At 38.2% G+C, this 23,383-nt stretch overlaps 1 protein-coding gene across 1 annotated transcript in view; it reads right to left on the bottom strand.

Annotated features, from left to right (window-relative positions):
* Positions 1-23,105, bottom strand: part of GRXCR1 (glutaredoxin and cysteine rich domain containing 1) — a 39,334-nt gene extending 16,229 nt beyond the window's left edge. The window contains exon 1 of the mRNA XM_030492558.1: positions 22,710-23,105. Within this exon, the coding sequence (XP_030348418.1) occupies positions 22,710-23,105 (396 nt within the window). The remainder of the gene's footprint in view (positions 1-22,709) is intronic.
* Positions 23,106-23,383: the final 278 nt, after the last annotated feature.

The raw sequence follows: 23,383 nt of genomic DNA, 5'->3' as shown, positions 1-23,383 counted from the left end.
ATAGATACTTCAGTAAGAAAATGTGGCATTCATGATCTAAAGAAAATGTGAAAATATTGAGCAAGAGAAAACAAGCATATATATACGTATGTATGCATATATGTGCATACATATATATGTTTACATGGCCTTGCATTTGTAGAAGTTTTGAATTAAGCTGCTTACTTCGTAATCAGTATTGTATAGCTTATAGCTTGAATTAGTACCAATAACTGAGTGGCAAGAAGAATTATTGTCTAACACTAATTTTCTGACCACAATCTGGTTTGGACTTTTTATTTTCCTCTCAGAAACAGAAGGGAAGAAAACAGCTATGACTTTCTTGTTGAAGAACTTCTTCAGGGAAAAAAAATAAAAAATCAATTTAAACATTTCATTTCTGCAAGATTGGAAAGCTTTTACTAGCTTCTGAGTTTTAAAAGACTTTCAAATTGTATACTAAAAGTAACGAATACTTTCTGAAAGATAATTTTAAATTAAAAAGCTATCACCAAAATGTTTCAATTTTTTTCTACATGACGCTTCATCAGAACATATGTCTTCCAAAATGTATAGTTTTTAATGAAAAGCGTACTTTCCATCATGTCACTGTTTAAATGAAAATAGGCAACATTCTTTGAAAGAAATGGTTGGAGACTGAAGGTTTGTGTTCTAGTGAAAAGTACAATATTTGCCATCACACCACCACCATACAATGATAATGGAGTTGTGAACCAGTCCCTTCTGTCTGTCATAGTTGGTTGCCTGATTCAAAATAAAGGTTCAATGGCATTTTTCAGGAAGAATTTACTAACTTGCCAGAAGATCTCTTCCAACAAACAGACTTTATCAACCAAAGTAAAATGTTTTTCTTTGGCAGGTAAGATCTATGTACACATACATACAGAAGGAATTGCAGTCCCCAGCCACAGTGTGCACTCAGTACAAAATCACACTCCCTTCCACTTAACTGTTTGCAGTTCCAACCTTCCATGGGCTCTCACACAGCAAAGCACAGTGCACACTTAAATTTAAGTGCTCTCTTAAGTGCTTTATTACGTTAGGTCCTGTGTGCACTGTGTTCAAGGATCTGGCATTATATCAATATTTATGAAAATTCAGAACTTGAACTTTATTAAATTCAGAAAACTGTGCATTTCAGCAAAGCTCAGCAGAATAAAGACTAATTTCCACAACAGTGCAAGTCATATATCACCTTCTTTTAAATACATCCCTTCAAAAACACTACAATTTTTCTTATCCTGTTTTGGTAACTACAGGGACTATAACTGTAGGACTTGGTGTCTATATGTCCCTGAACAGTGGAATGATATAACCAGTTATCATCCTCATAAACCTCAGCAAGCTGGAAAAGTCTATCAATGCCAATTTACAAGTGAGAGCATCCAGAGCTGCACTCCTAAACAAGGTAGACAAAGAGTCTGGGACACTCCCAAATAAAGATACTAATTTTGCTTTCCCTAAGAAAGCGGTCAGGTCACTGCTTTTCTCAGCTTTTAAAATAGCACAAATACTCATGTGCCTGTATTCTGGCACTCACCTCCCCCACAAAGAACACCCTAGGAATATATCATTTTCTGAAAGCTGCGTAGGAGCTCAGGCTCCTCTGCTGGATCAAGGGTTCCAACTCGGGGAATGTACCATGTAACTCAGTTCATAGGGATAGATAACTCTGAGGAGCTGGTCACAGTTATACAGAAAGAATGTGATCCAGGAAGAACCTGAGTTCTTTGATCTTCTAACTCCTGGGCAACTCTTGTCTCTCTTATCTACACACCCACCACATACTGCTGACTGTAAAATAGCACAGTTTTACCTCAAGGTTGGCATCCTCAAAATTGTTCATCAGCTGCAGCATAAAATAAATATAGGATGTCATTATACCTAAGACATTGGTATGGTATATTTATATATGCCTGAAATTAATTCACAATTTTCAGCCTGTATCTCAATTTGGGTGGGTTTAGACGAAATAACAAAAATAGTAATAATATTGCATGTGATAATTATACTGTTCCTTTCATCCTAAAATCACTTGACTGAACACTAAAAAAAAAAAAATAAAAATCGGGAGGGCTTTCCATGCTCTGCCACCATGTATATGTGTGCTATTAACCTTTCTGTTCCTCAGATAATACAATGTAACATCATACCTTTTTTTCTGCCACTGCAGGCTTTCCCATGTATCTTCTGGTTCAGACTGCCGTTCAGGGAGTGTCGAAGTGTTTTCATTTCAAAGCAGATAAAATATTTACAATACCAGAGCAAAGGAGTACAGGGCATGACCCTACCTCTCCCTGTTCTTTGTAATGTTTCAGCTATCAGCAGGTTCAGAAAGTACAAAGACTGCAGCTGAGCTTGCCTCCCAATGTCCTTATTACTGTTCATCCAGGACATACACCCATACAACCAGGCTACAGCTTGCTCTCAGGTGACCTGAGCTCAGATAAGAGAACAGGTTATCTCCCTAGGGTTCATGGTCTCTGGTAGACCCTGGTGCCTCTGCTTGCATAGACTTTCTAAAGTCAAACTACCTGCTACAGGTTTGGCACCGACTCTTGGGAAAAAAGTAGTTCCTGTTCAACGAGGCACAGCAGTGCTGTGGAAGTCAGCCAGGGCAAAATCTATTACTGTGTTCAAATGAGCCAAAAGAAGATCCATATCTGTCCATGCCTAATTGGATTTTACTTATCGAGCATTGGAAGGATTATTAGTATTTTCTTATTAGTTTATTTATGCAATTCTGCATGTGATAGGAATAAGTAAAACTTTTGAAAATCAGAAGCAAAAGATAATCCTGTGACCAATCCTAAACTAGCCTGCAATTTTCCCAGGAAGAAACAACATTATGATATAATGCTTGTTTATCTCTTGCTTGCTCACTCTTTATCTCTCTCTTCATATTTACCAATCTCCAATACATTTTTCCCAGATTAAAAAGATAAATTGTCTCTAGGAAGATCCTTGGAAATGTTACACAGGTTTGTAAGAAAAGAGAAGCATTTCTTTGCTGTGCAAGGAAACTGCTCTCAAAGACTGAAGGGGAAGAAGAAACAGCTACTGAAAATCATAGAATCATAGAATAGTTTGAGTTGGAAGGTACCTTCAAAGGTCATATAGTCCAAATGAGGAGGTTTTGTCCTCAGCAGTTTACATGAGGCACTGGAAGCTGTTTGAAAAAAAGAGTGTCCAACATTCCTGTTTCACATCATGCAGATCTTTGAACTGTTCCTGTATTCAGCAGAAGAGGCCTGAAGCTGGACAAGTTGAGTTTCTGTCTTCCATACCTTACAGTCCTCACCAGATCAGTAGAACTCATCTTTCTTTCTCTTTCCAAAGGAAATATAGTTACTTAAAAGAAGCAGTAGTGTATTTTTGATGCCTGAAGTATCTTATGTTACATAGTTAGCACAGCAATGTATTTTATAGCTGAAAAAATGTAAGCATTTAGAGGATCAAACCACATCTCAGTGAAGTGCTATCTTTCTTATCCCATTTTATTATGCAACCAATTGCATCTATTCATGAAGAATAGTAGAAAAAATATTACAGCAAAGAGTAATAATAGTCAAAATATCATTCTAGAAACAACAGATTTCACAAAATTGCCAAAATTTGGTTTCCCTTTTTCAATTTCCATGCAAAGCCTTCCAATACAATCCTGGTGTGTTGTGAAAAACCTCCAAATGACACACTTCTCATCAAATACTGTTTATGTATCTATTAATGTAACTGCCTAAACCATTGCTTATAAGTGAAATATAATTTACAGTGTTGATTTACAAAATGCTGTTACATTGTCCTTAAAATGCAGTTGAAAAATCTTTCTCAGATAATCCAGTGATGAAACATGGATGTTTCTTACTTAATTTACTTTATTTCATGTTTTCGTTATTTAAAAATAATGAGATCTCTGTGACGCAGTTGGCTAGCATCCTCCTTCCCTCCTATCAGCCTTACAAAGATACCAAGAAAAATGCAATTTAAGGAAGCACAAAGCAAATAGCAATAAAATATTAGAGCCAGACAAATGGTCCCACAGGTCATCTTTTTACAGTTGGCCTGTATAAACTTTGGATTGCTAATTACTTTGAAACTGCCACTACCAGTACAAAGAAAATTCTTATGACTCTGTCTACATCAGAAAAATCTGACACATAATTCAGCACTTTTCTTAACAGCAATAGCCAGAGAAACTGATTTCATAAAATGCTCATAAACCAGTGCAATAACCATGCAAAAATAATGTGCAATTATTTTTTTGGAACAGGCAGATTCAGTTCTTTGCCATTTGCACAGAAAACTCTCAGTGCAATTTTAAGGCAGCAGTCAGGAAATATCTAAACCAAGTTTCAGCAAGGCATATAACTTTCCCCTTCATTTGCAAAGCGTGCTGTGGGATCTTACACCAAAATAGATAGTTGAAACCTGATATACTGTCTATCAGTGTTATGATCTTGCCTACAAAATGTGGCTCTGGAGACAAATATTTCTTGGATTAAGTGGCTCTTAAAATCAGGATTTGGGTGTTGTCCCATTGCTTTAGGGGTTTTCTGAGTATATCAGTCATTATAAATCATGGAAATCATTACTCTGTGATGATATTTTACATCAATTAATTCGTCTAATGATACAGATACATTTGGAGGATTTTAGCTAGTTCAAATTGATAACCAAGATTCAGCTATGTAAAAGTGATGGAGGGAATACTTTGCCATTTGTGAAGCATTCATTAAACAAAGTGAATGAAACAGCAGTATTTCCTAGAATACACTATCGTAAGGGAAAGTATTTGTCACTAAGAAGGTTGACTGGAAGTAAATTTCATATAGTGATTTTCTGTGTCTTGGACCACAATTCCTTGACAATTCACCTGGATAAAGTTGCATGGGAGTTCCTGATTGTATGCATTTTACCAAATACAGTGTTTGCTTGTCAGGTGAGCAAAGTGTCCTCAAACCACATGGGAAGTACACTTGCTTCTCCTGATGTTGATCTTCATTTTCACTGAGAGCTTGATTGCTTCTCAGCCTTCAGTGGCAGGGCCACAGCACAACGCAGTCTTGTTCTTTTGTCTCTTGGTTCGGTAACTGTAATATCAGTTCTGAAATGAACTGATGGGGAAAAAGGAGAGTAAAGAAAGTTAAAAATTGCTATGATGCTGCTCATCAAAGAGCCTGTTACCCTCCTCTTCCCTCATCAATTCATTTCAGAGTAACAAGACCTCTTATACAAGAGGAAATGCACTAGATTACTTATGAAGGCAGCATTTGCAAAATGGCTCTTTTAAGGCAATGACCAACACTAACCTATAAAACCTTTTCTTAGGCAGAACAAACTCAGGTTTTCAGTGGGGAAACGCTGCTGTTTATGATATATAGTTTTCACTTTTCATAGCTGTTTTACAGTATATTTAACACGAAAACAATTCATACCCACCTTCGCCTATAGAGAACACATCATGCAAACTTCAGCCAGCACCTGACCTAACAATTAATTTTCTTTGGCAAGGGTTGTTCCATATTTTCCCTCTGTGCCTACTCTGTGTTGAAAGACTGATTGTAGTGTGCTGTAACCTGGCATCCAACCAAGGAAGCAATTGTTTTCTACAGGTGCAGTGTTAGTAGAAGAGTTATAAGCTAATTTTACTGTTGTTTGATTATCTGCTATGTTTGATAAATGGCTTTCAGTTGAACAATCTGAGTGACAACATAAATAATTTCTCTTTGTATGATGTGATTGCTGGACTAGGAAATTGAAAACTATACTTCTGAAAAATTGTGTTACAGTGTTACAGGATATATAATCTCTCTGATTTGCTGCTTGGGTCTTTGAATGCATAAAACAAATGCTAATTAGGAATGCTTATTAAATTTTAATAGCACTTATTAAGAAACAGGCTGTACCAGATGAGGAGCTAATTTCAGGAAAATTAAATGACAAAAAATGCAAAATTTTGCAAAACTTCGAATTCCCGTGTGGTCAGGACTGAAGTTCTGGTGGAAAACTATTCTACAGCTTGTTCTTCTAGCTAAAACAAAGTTAGGAAGAAAATTCACCATAGATGTGGTTAACATACAGGTATTTTTAAGTTGTAATCAAAAGAATGAACAAAAGGATTATTCTGAATTTTGGTCACCAACAGGTGTTGTTGCAGTGCAGTGTGAAAAACACCTATGTCCTCCCATTCATCTGGCTTTGCCAAACCTTCTGACTTCAAGCTATAATTCAAACCTCATGTTTCCCTTGTCCTTTTTCTTTCTCTTTACTTTAGAGAACTGATCGAATTGCAGACTAAGTTTCCCTTCTCCTCTAGAAATCCTGATTACTCTTCATCTCTCTTCCAGGTCAAAGTAATCTCTCAGTACTTTAACACCCAGTTTTCCCCACTCCTCCAGGAGAGATCTGTACTTCCTCCAACACTGCTAGCATGCAGAAACCTTTCTTCTCCTGTCTCTCGCTTTCTGCTTCATTCTCTCAAGACAGAGTGCTTCACTGCCACACTTGACATTTCTGGTAGCTATTGAGGGACTGATTTAAGTGTAGCCCTTATCTTTTCATAAGATTTACGTAAGGTCAAAGTTAGAAGCCTGTGCTGCCCGCAGGCTGCAAGAATAGCTGGGAGATAGAGATGTCCACGGTGCCAGCTCAGAAGTAGCCAGTGTCTCCATCCTATGTTTCAGTTGAGCTGAGAATATAATGAACCAGCCAAAATGGGACAGAAGCCCACCAGAGGACCCATGCCACTAAGCAGAAAGACATTCACAAATCAAACCCAGGGGTGTTTGCAGTGAACACATGGCCTCTGGACATGCCTTACTTGATGAACGTGTCACACATATCTTAACCTTTCATATGAAGATCGTACAAATATTTTTGCAGTAGCATGTCTGATCTATGCAAAACTAAGGGCATATAGCTTTTAAATTATCCCAGTGATGGTTTATGATTGTGTTACATCAAAGAGAAAGGAAAGAAAAAAAGCTAAATTTCTACTTTGGCTGTTTGCAGCTGTTTACCTTGAGATAGCTTTCTGAAGACTCTGCTCCCAAAACAGCAGCATAACAGTTTATGCAACGTGCCTTTAACATGAGAAAGACACGGGCATTTTAAAATGTCCAGAAAATCAGGAATTCAAACAAAATTTGAAAATAAAAATAGTAGATTCACAATTTATAATTCCTACCCATTTTCTGTGCCTACTAAAAGACAACATGAAGTTAGAGAACAGGCAAATCGGAAGGTCACACTTACTTCTCCAATGTACCTTGCAAAGAGAAACTAATTAATGTAAGCAAAAAAAAAAAAAAGCCTACTGTATGTCACCTAAAGAAATGCTGCTGTCAGTAAATTAAAAATGTATGCCTTGAGCTGCATAGCATCTGCCTGCCTAAAGCTACGTCTGTAAATAGTGTGGAAGACCAGCGAACTGAAAAAATGGAGAACAGATGGATCATGAAAAGAATGTTAGTATTACTTATACAATTCCAAACAATGTGCAAGCCCTGGAAAGCTGAGAGTAATTCTTTATTCTTAGAAGAAGATTTGTCCTCCATTTAATTCCCTACTGCTTAACAGTAGTGAATTACAACCTGGTGATAACAGTTATATATAGGAGTATGAATAATAATTATTATTCAACATTTCATCAGTGTTTATTTCATTTCCATGTCTTTATATCTAGCAACAGGGAAAAATAGACTTAGTAAAATGAGAATAAAACTTCAGTAAAATGGAACTTTAAAAATGTTGTTCAATATTTGCATTGTTTTTTTCTGGGCCTTCCTGTTTTCTGGATCTACTCAAAACAAGAGGAGGTCTGGAAATAAAAGGAGAGAGCATGTAGGTCAACTTGAAAGAGTTATGACTACCACTTAGCGACTGGTCACTTACCCAAAAGGATTGTTAAATATATCTAGACTTGCTACGTTTCTATGAAACACTTGAATAAATGACTAGTTATTTTTCTTGTGAAGTTATTTCTTTTACTATCAGTTCAAATTTTAAGTTACTTCAAGGCTTGCTTTTCAGTAATACAAGTAGGATTTTTCGAATATATTTAATTGTCTTGAGAGGGAATGTTTTGTCCTGCTACTTACACAGACTTTGGTGGTAGTTTTACTATTTACTTATGTACCATTTCTCATGATGTCACTCAGAATTACTTAAAAAAAAAAAAAAAGTAAAACCATAATGCATTTGTCCTAAACAGCACCCTGAGCTGTGGGGGCTAAATCCTACTTTCTCTTGTCATAAGCAGCTTTTTCTTTTGCTTGTTATTTATCACACTGTTCAGATGTTTGAATATTTAGTTGCCTGTCTGGGGAGGATCACTGGGGAGCTCATGTCTTCTTTGAGGATATTCTATAAGTAAGGATGGCTTTAGCCTGAAGTAAACTAGAGGAGGACTTGCTGAGGGGGACAGATAAAGATAGAGGTGTTTGATAGATCGTGTGCACACTGGCCCCATCTGTCTGTAATGACTACTGCTTCACTCAACAAAATGTTCCATACTGCAGAGAAACAGACTTGTGTTGATCAGCAGCAAACGGCTGTCATGAAAATTACTATGCCTACCCTAGCCCATTTCTTTTTAACTTGGCAGCAGCTTTGGAAAACCCTGGTTAGTGTTCTGTGGCAGGCAGATGAAGGGGTTTTTTTAAAAACCAAAGGTTGCTATCCCTTCCATCTTTTTCTTTTCTCTTCTCTTTCACCAGACCCTCACTTAACCTTTCTAAAATATTCCCTATGTATCCTTATACTGCTGGAGACACTGATGGATGTTAATAATAACAATAATAAAATACATGGATCTCTGACTCAGTTATTTTACATATAAACATAGCCAGGTGCAGTTTACTCATGCAGTGATCCCCTTTATAGTTCTCAAATGTCGATTACAGTTTGGTTAATTAAAAGGCATTAGTGGTCTATGAAAATGAATTCTAGTCTCTCAAGCTTATTACAAATGCGATTCATTATATTTCTGACTGGTGAATAAAATGTTTAGCTGGTGAGATCCTGCTCATGATGTTACATGGCTCTTCCTTCTTTGCCAGGCTGTGCTTTGCGTGGTGAATGGGTCTGTTTTCCTGAGACTTACCTTCAGTATACCACAGTATCACAGGAAAGAGCACAAGAGTCCAAGAAAGAATGACTTCTTTCTTATTTGCACCAGTACTGCAACTGGTGATTTTCTTAGTGTTAATCAGCATATAAAAACTTGTGTTCAGGAAAGCTCTTATCAGTTAGACTCAGCTCAGTTGACAATTTACTGCATTTCCATTGGCAGATGTTTCCACCTTTCATCATGGACTAATTACACCTTAGAGTCAGTCTGGCTTATACAGCAGAACTACTTCTGCTCACTCAGAATACAACTAAAAAAGGTAGTAGCATAAACGAAATAAGGTGCCATTCTCAACTGCAATCTCAGAGAAAATTAAAAATTACAATCCATTCTTCACAATTGACCTTCCTAAGCAATAAAATCAGACGAAAGAGTTAAACGAAGTCAGGTTTTGATTTGGGATATACCCTGGAATTTTTTATGTTTGGCAGATAAAAAGGTTTCTGTCGAAAGTTATTTTATCTTTTACCGTATTCTTGTGAATGGAAGCTGGAGTGAGATGCACTGTGATCCTGAAATTCCCAAGGAGTGCTGAACACAACTGGGAAACCTGCCCCTCCCAGTATGCTTAATTATCGTTTCCAAACATCTGGCAAATGATATATTTCTTTCTTTCCTGACACTTCATACAATTGAAATTTTACCTGAAAATGTTACTCAGCTGGGCTGAGATAAAAACAGGATGTTGTGTAAAAGGTGAAGTCGTCATTTTTACTGCACAGTTAAGGAAAAGGACAACCATTGTGCAAGTGGACACAGAGCATTCACTCACATAGGGTCACAAAGCACTCTGCAACCTATAACGTATTTTGCACAGGTCTTTGAATGAGACAAAGTTAAGCCATGCTTAGTGCAACAAAGTGCTGATAAAGTGCATATTCAGTGTTTACTCCTCAATAACAGAGAGCCTTATCACTCAATATATGGGAGTGACGACATGGAATCTCTTGTCGTTATAGCACTACTTTGTTCTGTATTAGCACTGAGTGATGAAGGACCTTGTTTCCCTCCTATATTACTTAATCTAATTGGAACTACACTCTCAGTTATCTCATTACTTAATAATACCTAGCACTTTGGTACCTTCATTTTCAAACTCTGAGTAGTTAATTACTAGTTGTACGCTCAATCTTCATTTCTTTAAATGCAAGATCCATCTGCATTGCACATATACAGTGCTTCATTCCTTTTCTCATACAACAGATTCCAAAATGAAAGACAGAGGGCTTGAGGTTTTGGTACAGAAATAGAGGGTGCAACTCCTGGACAGCATATGCAAACCAGCTCTGTCCTAGAATAGCCTATACTGTGGCTGCTACCCTTTTGGAGTACAAAAAGGGACAGATGTCTCATCCACCATTTCTGTGTGAGCAAAATAGAACACATCTCCATGGAGCAGAGTTACAGATTTTGTTGCTGAAAAAACCCCTAAGGTGTAAGGGTTTTTTTATTTTTTTAACCAAACGGGTAAAATAAGAATGTACCATGTTGCATGCTTTGTATTGGCTCCTAAACCTGTTAGTCAAAATAACTGCCAAGTTCATTACTCCATATGTATCATATCTGTGACTGGGGTAATTTTTCAGGAAGGTCAGTGTGAGCAGCTCTATGCTCTAGTCTGATTCAGGATTTGGCCAAAAGACATATTTTTAAAATAAACCAAAAATTGATATGCATATAATCATGCTTTTCATATCATAATGTTCATATAATAGGGTTAAAATCTATATCATGTCATAGAGTTAAATGTGTTCTTGTCAAGGAATATGACTACATATGCAGATGCTGAGGTGATTGAGTTGGCTATCTGTTTTTCTTTTGGAGCAATATTTCAGTGGCTCCTTTGCATAGATATCATTTAATCCCCTGCGGCAAGAAAAATCAATAACAACATTTAGTCTAATATTATATTACACCTTCAAACAATGCTGAAACTCCAAACTGATTACATTTCTGCCAGTTGTGTAACCTTCTGCCGAAATGCGAATTGAGACAGCATGAAAGACAGGTCAGAAAATTCACTAGACAGCTCTCCTCTTTTGACAACTCTTGCCCTTATCTGTTGTGACTTCAAATGAGAACTGCTGGAGCAGCTAAGAATAAAACTACCTGGCTGAAGGAATTACATGGTTCGAAGCTGCTTCCAGTCAGTGGCAGCAGAAAAAAATAGTATTAGTCACCGGTATCCAGCTCCAAATACTGGCCTGTAAAAGTACCCTTCTACTCCACAGTATCTCACGTGCGGATCCACAAGAACATCATGTACCAAGCAGATAGGTTTGCCTGTTTGCCTGACTTTTTACTAAAAAACTCAGCAGATACAAAAACACTAGATGCCACAGCAAAATTTTGCAGACAAATTTAAATGAACAGCATTTATTTACTGAACAAGTCATTTAGAAACTTCTGTCTCTTTTAAATCTTCATGACAGCTGAAGTTTGGGCTTGGAGGGACTCTCTAGGTGGCTATATTTTTGGATCATGGTGGGATTTGGAAGAACAATTGGACTTATCCACTGCATGCTTGGGAATATGATTGAAAACATCAGCCCACACCTGGAAAAGGAAGTTCTCAAGATGCACATTAAGACCTGTGATAGGTGGAAGGAAAACCAGCAATAATGCTTAAAGGTCTCATATTTTACTATGTCTATCAATCTGTCTCTTATGATATTCTCCACTTGAACAGCAACAAAATGCTTCAAAGTTGCCTGTGGGGCTAGGAAGCAGAGACCTTTGCATTTAGTTTAAACCAAAAGCAGAACATGAGAAGCTGGGCAAGACAAGATCACATTTCTTCAAAACACTGTAACTTCAGTTGCAGATATAGAAACTGACTGCTTTCTGACTTACAGAAGTTATATGGAGAAATAGATTTTTCTTAAATAATATGTAGAAAATTAATAATTTTCTTAAGAATAGTGAATTTTCTTAAATAACAATAATGCTGTCAATTGTTAATATTTTTAAAGCTTGTTACATAATTATCAACTAGTAGTATTCCAAACAAGGCTACCAGGACTCAATCCCAAAGAAAAATTTCTTTGCCTTTGCACCAGCATTGACTGATTTGTCAATGTAGAGTATACCATGTTATTATATATATAATGTACAAATGTAATATATGCATGTTGTTACAAACGTGTGCAAATATTGGCCAGTAAGATTTTCTACATTTCTTTGCAAGAACTGGAGAAAGAATGAGCCTATGTGTGGTATTTCTGCAGTACAGAAGACATTCTCCTCTGACATTATTGATGAATGGTGTCTCCAGATATAGTTCCAAAGCAAAATTGTACTAAGGTTGTTAAAATGCTTTCCACAATGTGTACTAGCAATGAATGATGGCTTTCCTGTCTTCTTTCTGCCATGTGTGAAATGAATCTCTACTTCACTGACTCCAGCTGCTCATCTGTGACCATTTCTGTTGCTTTGTATGATGGAGGCTGTAAAGAGTTGTGCTGTGGCAGCCTCTCCACAACATAACTACTCTGTCAAGCAAAACCACAATATTGCCTGTTCGGATGGGGAGCTGTATTTTTCCAGCTCCTTTTCAAAATCAACAGGCTGGGGATGCTTTCCTACTATTTATCATCAAGTTTTAGAAAAAATCAGTGAGATCTGAATTTCATGCTTTGTACTACCTAGTACTGGATGTTGCAGCAATGAGGAAGGTTTTCATGGATGAAAGTTGTACCCTTTTCCCTCTAGCTGCAAATTCCATTCTGAAGCACATTTTATTGAACTTAAGCTACAAACTTATGATGCTGCCAAACACCGGCTAAAGCTCCAGCCAAAAAAAAAAAAAAAAAAACAAAAAAAACAAACAAAAAAAAAAGTAGTATTTCTTTAACTATTTCTTTATTTCAAGCTGTTAATCATGTACCTTGTGTTGGTGTAGCAAGTAATAAACTGTCAATCCTGGGAGACAAATGTCAGAGCAGGCTGCTGACAGATCAGAGAAGTCTAGCAAGCGTTATCTGCAAATAAAGCATGACATCATTTCTTTTCTCTTAGGGAGGCAAATAGTCCTCAATGACACCTATATGACAATTAAATTGGCAGCAGGTGACTCCCAAAATGTGGTTTTGGTCAACTGCTAAAATACACTTTTCCTGGGTCACTGTAATGAAGTAACTCTACGTCATATGTACATATATATTTGTCTAGTTTGTGTAAGATTTCTAGTGTCACTATTTGCAAATCCTAGTTCAGAACTCAAATAGCTCTGAGATCTGTAAATTAGGTGGAATTGCAATGTAATTAACTTATTAGAAAGTACTTTGCTAATGCCTTCTATGGCATGAAACCAAAGCATTAGTTCACGCCTGGAGAATCATACCACTAAGGTAAAGATAATTCCTCACTCTGTTGAACTTTATTTTTTTAAAAATAATGGAGCTGTGTTTCATCTTCATTATTACCCTATTTTTGCAATTGCACAACTGCACAGCCGTGCGATCTTGTGACAAATTGGCCCAGTGTAGCCAAATATTTGCTTCCATATTTGTAAATTTAACAAAAACACACCTCATCTAAGACACTCAGGTGCAATGAGGACCCTTAAATATTTGCTTGCAGTCATTTATTTGCATACAAAATAGGGTCAATGACCAAGAATTCTGCTAGCAGTTAAGCATAGAGGGCAGCTCATATTTGTAGGCAATTTATTTCAGCTTCATATCTTCCACAAAATTCGTGTTTGCTGTGTCAAATACATGAAGACATTCAGGAGCAAATGAGCTAGCAGGTTGGGAATAGCCCCAACTTTTCTTGACATTCCTAATTTTAAGAATACTTCAAAAAATATTTTCTCCTAATTGTCCTGCTGAGTTACTGAGTTGAGCTCCACAGCTAGAAAAAGTGAAGGGTTATTGCTACTAATAATGATTAAGACTAATCAGCTCATCTTTTTCATTTCTGTTGTAAGAAGAGGCCAATTCAGGAAAAAAAAAATCCTACTGTTAGAATAAATAGAAAAAATTCTGCACTGGCATCCTAAGATTTTTTCATAGACTGTTTATGTAACATTACCCTTTTTCAAGTCCGTTTGAAGTAAGATGAAGGATTTTCCATGTTAATTCAGCAGTTGAGCACCTTATTGAGCAGTTCCACAAAGGCACATTATGTAAGAGTCCCAGAGCAATACATAGGCTTGGACTCAGTGTCCATCTGGCATTCCAGGTTTTCTATCAGACAGATAATTAAAAGTTAGAGAATGGCAAGCATATATTGTATTTCCTTTTAATACTGTCTCCTTTTATGACTGTTTTCAGCTCAGAGAATTTCCTGAGGCCAATATGATTTAGGAATCCCACTTAGTACAACCAGGAGGCATCTTTTTCCATTTGGCATTCACATTTATTGCCTGAAAACAAGTACACTGGTTCTTTCTTTCAAAAAGAAAGCAAATTTATTTTTAGATTTAAATAGAGAGGATGAAACAAGGTGGCAGAACATGGCTATTTGCAGTCTCTCATGTCTTGGCTGCCTGGATTCAGTCTCCTTTCTACCTCTTGCCCCTAGCAAGCAAGTCACAGCTTTTCTAGAATTTTCATAGAATACATCCAAGCTGAAGTAATGCCATCACTATAATGCTTAAGAGCAATAAAGAAAGAAATGGAAGTCAAGCATGCTGTGTATTAGTAGTATTTGTTATGGCAAGTTGAGAATCAGCAGTCCTGTGTTCCCGTCCTTCTCCAGCAACTTAGTCATGCTGTCTTGTGACTGTCTAATCCAAAGCACAACTCCCACCACTGCCTCCTGCAGACACAACTTGTATAAAGCAGCATCTGCTTATGTACAATTTGTGTAGGATCTGATCCACTAGGCATGCTCAGAGGACTGCATCAAGTCCTCTGCAGGTAAAACAGGCAAAGGAATGCCTATTTTGTGGTTCCGTGGGACATCAGTGAGAGGTAACTGTCATGTCCTGTCAATACTGAGATACTGAGACACAAGGCCAAGGCAGATCATTAGTCAAATTTTCATCATTAAAAGGCTTTTGCTGCCTTTGAGGCAAGATGGCACCTAAGAGAGTTTGGAGTATCACAGTTTTGGATCTTGATGTCTAAAAGTCAGAAGTCTATGGGGTTTTTGAATCTATACCTGAAGTCTTGGTTCACTCTAGTACTACATATTCTGTGTATATATATATATTCCCTGCAGTATCACTGTACCTTCTTTGGTACAGTGCTCTTTGTCATGGAAAGGATAAGGCCAGGGGATGAGGCTTATTAATAAATCACTCTGTTTGGGAAAGTAGCCACATGGCGTAGACTTTACAGAGGGAACAATTTAATTTTGTTCTCCTTCACAGCCCAGGACAGCAGCTCTGTGTTTTCCTACAGGTTGCACAACCTACTTAGACTACAGGCACTGAGACCCTGGCTGGGGCAAGCCTGAGACAATACTACTCAGTAGCAGTCAGTTGTTACAAGCTGTTTTCAAGCAGCAGAAAAGAGAAGGTGCTAATGAAGTGCAAAATTATCTTTTCCTTACCGCTGCTTTTGTTCGCATCTACCAGACTTTGGTTATGCTTGAGACTCCAGTGTGTTTCACAGACCCTTGCTAGGAAGTGTGCCAGTTCATTCTGCCTCAGGGAAGGCTGGTGTGCAGATTCAGAACCGTACTGCTCATGCCACTAATGCTTGACATCTACTGCAAAATTTGTAAAAGTTAGTTCTCAGCTGTGTTGTGTTTTATGTAGTCATTACCTATGCTAAACAGATAAAAATATTGCGGGGAGTGGAGAAATATTAAATCAGTGTCATAACAATTTTCACTCGCAGATGTAGGTGTGATTTAAGAAGCAGATGAAGTACGTGCTTATCATATCTTCTGAAACAGAAACACATAAACACAGAACAGAAATGTTTACTGTTGCAGGGCTTCCCTCTGCTTTGTCTCCTACAGTGCACCTGAGTGTCTCAAGAACAGTGTCCTCATTTATGTATCCTCATTTAAGGATCAAGACACATCAGAGTAAGCATAACTTGGAGGCCGCGTGGTGCTCTGGAAATTTGTCCAGCGCATGCTGGTCAGACTGCCAGCATAGAAGTCTAACAATTTTTTTTCTTCAATTATTGATTCAGTCTTGAAGAAGTGGTAAATTTAACCATGGTTTTGTTGCTAAGCTTCCCAGTGCTGAGTGTACTGAAAAGTCAAGACATCCCATACGTACATTTTTAACTCAAATTTGTATATAATTTTCAGAGGTTTAGATAGCTTAAAGTCTATTTAATGATCATTTCAAGTCTATGTCAAATAGGTATTTCAAGTCCAATAGCAGCAAACCCTAAACTATCATGAAGAGTTTAATAATTGACTTGTCTGAGCTCACTGCTTTACAGCTGATTTATATGATTCTATGACAATAATAAATACCAATACAATATCCTAACTACTGACCAATCCCAGGCTCCAGTTAAAATCTCACAAACTCGAACATCCTCCTTTTTAAATCAGTGTGGCTGTCCAGCCACTAGCTCCAGAAACTGCCTGTTTTAACTGTGACTTAATGAGCTAAATTAGCTGAAACACTGTCCCATGCACTGTGGTCACAAATCAAAGCACTTAGGAAAGCAAAAAGGAAGTGGTGGAAGGACATGATGCCTGTTCCAGTGGTGATCCAGTTGTCCTTCTAAAAACAGTTGTCCTGTAACAACAAAAACCTACTTTTCATAATCACTTGATACTCTGCATCATTACAATTTTTCCTATTCTCCAGAGAATTTCAGTGTGACACTGTTCAGTAATTAGTTTTCCAGACTTGCTAACGCTAGGAGCATAGATTGGAACTTTATAACTCAGAGGAGGTACCTACAACTCACTAGGATTTATCTCCATCCACATAAGTGGTATTACCACAGCAAATGCTGTGGCTTTAGGTTATCGTCAGGTTTTCCTAACATTGCTATTAGTAGGTACAAGCATGTCTTTTCCTTTTACGAGCTATGCGTATTTGGGAGTCACAAATCCTATACATGGATCAGTGTGTATGGATAAGAATATGAAGGGAAAGTTCAGGAGACCTTTTACAATCTTAGTCCAGTCCTATAAGAGGTCTCTGAGTTCACAGTCTAATGATGCTGGAGTGTCAGCACTGATCATCTGCCAAAGAAGCAAGGAGGACAACATCACAACTTCTCCAGTGGAAGTGCAGACCTTTCTCTCTCCTCTCCCCAGAGTTTGGAGATTGTAGCGATAGATGCCCCAGGGACTGGAGTGGTATACAATGTGCCACTCACCCTAGAGCCTTTGCTTGTACGATTGCACCAGAAACTCTCCTCAACAGCACTTTGCTGCATCTACCTTCTTTGGGAGACAGTTGGTTTTGCTGCTGACTTTAATTTTATTTTCTCTGTGGTATTACCAAGCCCTGCTGATCCTTTAACTCTGCATGTCCTGCTGTATATTCACTTTTCCAGGTCACCTACAAGTAAAGAAACATGAAAGGGAACCTAACCACCCCAGAAGCTCTCCTCTTAACAAACTTCCATCTGATTCTTAACTCTTTCCTCTCTTTCTCTCTAAGCATTAACAAGCTAATTCTTTGTCAGGCTGAACATTGACTTGCACTTGGCAACCTTAAATGTAAGCTCTACCTGAGACACTGAGCTGGAAAATATCGTAAAGACAAGGTACTTTATGTCTGACTCTTGACCCATATCTCCTCTGATGCAATGTTCACAAAGGCATTAATCACTTTTGTTAACCAAGCCTGCCCTTTCGTAATAGACGTCATCAGGTCCTGCCTGAGAGTGCGATCTGTAGCTAATTTAGCAGAAGGTGACCTTTCAGAGGAGGCTGGAAGGCCAGCGGAATGGAGTACAGAAATGGAGGAAAGGACCCATGCTGAAACAATGCAAATGAGGGGACACCTGTGTAAAACCTTTGGCTGAGCTCCATTACATTAATGGAAATGCAGTCTGGCATGAAATGATTGCTGCACTACTCAGTGCAGGCAACCCAAGGATTTTTGCTGTCTGTCACCTGGAAGACATCATAGGGTTGGCCTAGTCATAAAAATTGGTAATGAAGAGAATTACATTTATTTCAAGGAAACAAGAACCACTTCTCTACTACTTTCTATGGGAAAATTTAGGAAATACTCATGCCCATCTGAATTTTAAAAGTATTCCAAGCATTAGAAAACAAAAATTTTAGTAATGTACTGAAATAAGACCACAATTGCTTTGGATATGCAGAGAAGGGACTTACGCTTCTTATGCAATTAGCAGGTCACATCCCAGGTCTGTTCCAGAGCTGCTGACACCATCAGTTTTGGTGTTTCAGCAGAAGATAATCTCACTTATACCAAGGAGGTGCACGAATAGGGAAACTGGGAGCTCTAGATCCTTTCTGTTATTCAGGCTTTTCAGTAGTGCACGTTTTTCACAAATAAAATGTTCCCAACTGTTTGGCTGCTGTATTGCCAGCCCTTTAGGAGACCACCCCTACAATCCTGGGATAGGTGCACATGATGGCTAGGTGGACATGTGTGACCATGCCTGCCCTCCACCAGTGGCCACTGACTGGCCTCCACCCTTCTCCACCAAGCAGGATCCCACCCCATGATGTGGTTGCCATGTCAACACTCTCCTTGTGGCATCCACCCCTGGGAGGGAAAGGCTGGAGAGATTGCCATGGAAACCATGATCCCCATAAGTATCAATAAGGCTAGTCTCTCATGCACCTTTCTGCCCACAGAATGTCCTGCCATGAAGCTGAGATAATGCCCGGTCATGTCCTGCTCTGTCCAACCCTATCCTCATGGCCATGCTGGTCTGAGCCGCACTCAGCTGCTCCTGGTGGGCTCACAGCAGCTTCACTGACCTGATGAGAGACCTTTGACTGTCACAAAACTGGAGCAGCTCACATATGGGGACACAGACAGTCATTGCAAGGGACTTCGCTTCTCTTCTCAAGGAACAGTAGAAATGGGAAATTACTGGTTGTGCTGGTGATAGAAGTGCTCACTGTAAGGATGTGGGAAAATGTAGTAGGGAATGCACGTCTATTTGGCAGGAGATACACATTCTCAGGCCAGGCTTGTATCACATAACAACAACAACCAAAATCACCTTTTCACCTAGAAATACTTCCTGTATTACATCACTCTCTTAAAATTCCCCAAACCTCCAGAAAGTGTGATTTTTTTTTTCAGATGAGTCTGTTGTGGAAAGAAACTGCCTGAACCAATTCTGTAGAAAGGCTGTAGTTAGAAAATGTGGAAAAAATATTCAAAACCCCAACTATTCCATGGAACATAAAAATACATAGGAGTGCTTTCAGCACAGATATTTGAACAGAAAACACCAAAGGTTTTGACTGCATGACTTAACAAAGCCCAGTTAATGAATCCCTGCTTATACCTAGAATATCTAAGCAAAGTGGTTTGTATTAAAGGATCTCTCCTCTATCACAGGAGGCATTTGGGGACTTGGTGTAATAGCATAGTAGAGGAGCTTACAAATATAGTCTGAAGAATCAGAATGCTGACACCGCAGAAAAACCCCAAAAATTTAGTTTCAGGGTCACAGGATACACACATACTCAGTATTTGGCTTCTTTCATACACATTTTAGTTAATAAGTGATCCATTAAATACTGAATAAGAAGTGTTTGCATTCGAGAATTTATCAGTGTTTAGGATTTAGGACTGTCAAGTGTTCATGTGCATCCTCTGAGATTATAAATACCTGCTTTGACACCGACTCTGAGAAACGTAGAATGAGTTCATCTACTGCTGAATCATCAAAGGGGCATAGATGGGCTCTTCTCAGGGATGAGGGACTTTGTACATATGTTAACTATTGTTATACACCTGCTGTTGTTTATCTAAGAGAAGTAAAACATGTAACTGCAGATGACCTCCCATAATTAAGGGGAGAACTTAGAAAAATGCCCAGATCAAGAGATTTTGAGTTATATCTTCTAATAGAGACATGTTTCTATTTTATCATATATTTGAATAAAGAACTCTTGTGTTCTCCAAGTGGCATTACTGTGCAATTACTTGTCTGGAACATACTTACAGAAAACTAGAAATCATCTTCTAATCTCATCCTGAAGGTCATTACTTCACTTGTAATTGGATGGATTTTGATTATATTTCACATTGGGATCAAACAGTTCCCAATCAGTCCCAAAGCCAACCCCCGTGCTTTGCTCTCCCCTGTATTCACCATGTGGCATACAAATTGGCTCACAGTATGACATAAAAGATATGCAAACTGTCATTCTTCTTCACTAGACTCTTATCTCTGGGGAAATGGGAACTTGGTTGTGTAGAAACCTCAAATCATTATGTTCCCTGTATTACTAAATATATGTCTTTAGGTAGATGCTTTAGGTAAGAATATGCAGCTACTTCTGGCAATCAGCCATCCAGACTTGCCTAAGCAGAAGCTGCTCAGTTTCCCATTTTTTTCCCTCATCTGTTTTCAAAACCTGCCTAGGACAAGAGGTAATGGCCTTACAACAAGAGGTAATGGCCTCAAGCTAAGCCAGGGGAGGTTTAGATTGGATATTAGGAAAAATTTCTTCACTGAGAGGGTGATCAGGTATTGGAACAGGCTGCCCAGGGAAGTGGTGGAATCACCATATCTGGTAGCTTTCGAAAACCATGTAGACGAGGCTTTCAGTGATATGGTTTAGTGGTGGTTTTGGCAGTCCCGGGATAAAGATTGGACTTGATCTTAAAGGTCTTTTATAACCTAGTTGATTCTGTGATTCTATGATTCTGCTCTTTTGGCCTTTACAATGCCTGTCGGGGAGAATTCTTAAATTTAATTATGCACTCGATGAAAAACTGTTTTGTTTGGTTTCACCTGACAATTTAATTCTTCTGCTTTCTTCTGCTGTAAAATATTGTCCATACAAGATCCTTATCATCTTTTAAACCATTCATTATTTTGCAGATTTTAATTATGGACTGTGGTAGACTAGCTACATAAAATTTCATGAAGTTATCAGATGGATATGCCTCCTCTCAAGCATTACTTTCTTCTGGCAAAACACTTCATGGCAATAGGGCTGGTCCTAGCTGTAGCTCTGCTAGGAATAAAAGAAACAACATTGCAATCAAAGTACATTGATTTCATGAACCCCATCTGAAGAACTTTCAACCTAAAACTGGGGGTAGAAACAGCAGGATGACAGGCACACTAGTAAGGTACATGGGTCTTCAAATGGGCCCATTTATTTAGCTGATTCAGATTTCTTATCTGGGTGTCACTGATGCAGCAGAAGAAAGCTTTTAGGAGGGAATGAGGCTAGTGAGACAGAATGGTGTACTCCATGTAGTGAAACAACACAGAACAGTACTAGGAATAGAGCTTGGAGAAGAACCCAGACATGCCCCAGTTAACACTTCCTAACTCATATCTATTTAGAGAAAGTGAGTTTGTTACAAATTTTATCAGAGTAGGGAACTCAAGGACAGACTCTTCAGTGAGTGGTTTGAAAGAGAGCAAACTGCTTGAGTGCTATGTGACATAAAGAAGAGAAATGAGCAGCTAATTCATCTTTGAAACATTCAACTTCCACAAAAACATCGGTCTTGACAAAAAGGTTATGTTAGGTACAACATAGAGGATAAATTCATACTCAGAAGAAAGAAACTGTTATTTTATAGCCATTCCTAAATGAATTATGAAATTACTTAGTCTCAACATACAAAAGAACTTTAGGAGATTTCATTTCAATTCACAAAAAGTCATTATTAATATCAAATTCCTCATGCTTTAAAACTGCGTAAATGTTTTTTAAAACAATGCCCTGAAGCCAATTATGGGTTAATTTAATTGACCATCATGATTTTGTATTATAAAAACCTTTAGAAAGAGTTTGGTTCCGTACTCGTTGCTCTTTTGATGGTATATTAATGATTTAAAGGCTTGAATAGTGTATATAGATAAATTATATATATAAGCTAAATTTTTTAGAACTTTCATCTTGATTTTTCTGAGGCCTCTGTTTCTCTGTTTGAAGCATCAGTATGGCATATACTGTTTTAAATACAAATATTACTAAGAGACCTCTGACTACAGTTTCGTTCCTCTGAAGTTTTCATGTGGGAAAACCGTCATTGCTGCCATCCTGCACCTAATTTGATCTACTTTACAGTTTAAAAATAATGGAATTTGCAAGTATACATATCTACATGTAAGGGACAGCAGATAACATTGTAAACTCATTAGAACTAATGTAACAGGAGTGGAAACATGACATGTCTGTGTACAGTGGATCTATAGAGATCTACAATAAAGCCCCAGTTAATTCTTATGTTTCTTTCCTAGTCCATACACAGGAAGCACAACTTACACATTTCAACTTGGCAAACCTTAGGTCAATTTTGAAAGAAAAGGTTCAGTCGGTTTGGAGTATGGAACTCTTGTACACCAGAAAGAGCAACGAGCCCCTTCTGTGCAACAGCAGCAAGTGGATAGCAATGGGAATGAGGCGTGACACTGAGAAATCAAAAATGAGAGAGTTTTGGACAAAGGTAAAAATAACATGGAGAGTTAAAAAGGACAGACACAGTGCTTAGAGACAGCAAAACCACATCACCTACCTGAAATGCTTTTGCCAAATTGTCAAAGAGGGCTTGACCAGCACTGACTTTATGCTTGACTCCCCTGACTGTGCCATTTTTGCTGAGGATGTTGACTCGCTTTGTACCAAAACCTCTCTCTTTAGTGGCTCTGACTAAAATGAGCAAGTCATCCTGCTCATTCTCATTTTCGTCACACTCAGACCCTACGTGTCCATTCTGCTGCCCATCCACTTCACTCAGCCGGCTGGTTTGGTCGGTCTCCGAGCTACTGGCATACTCAGAGTCCAGAGAGTCAGCAGCCTCCCCATCGGCGTACACCTCCTTCAGCACTCTCCCACTGTGCAAGGATGCAACACGGAATCGAACCTTCCGTGATAGTCTTTCGCTGTCTCCCTTCATCTCACTTTTAAACATTGCCTCTTCCATTGATATGAGCAGTTTGCATTGTTCCAGTGTGGTGCCCATTGCATTTGCCAGTTTGTCACACTTAACAACAATATCAGCACTGTTTTCTGTTGACAGGGGTTCTCATATTATACTAAAGAGGGTTCCCAAGAAGCTACACTGCCATTCTGCAGTTAATAATGGATGTATTTGTGCTATGGTTACCTTTAAACTAAAACCTGTAAATCGATCTCATTAATTAAATATTAAAAAGATCATTGTGTTCTTCCTAGCACTAAGGAAGAAAG

Source organism: Strigops habroptila, chromosome 7 (genome assembly GCF_004027225.2).
Source record: "Strigops habroptila isolate Jane chromosome 7, bStrHab1.2.pri, whole genome shotgun sequence".
NCBI lineage: Eukaryota > Metazoa > Chordata > Aves > Psittaciformes > Psittacidae > Strigops > Strigops habroptila.
This window is presented reverse-complemented; position numbering and strand designations above follow the sequence as displayed.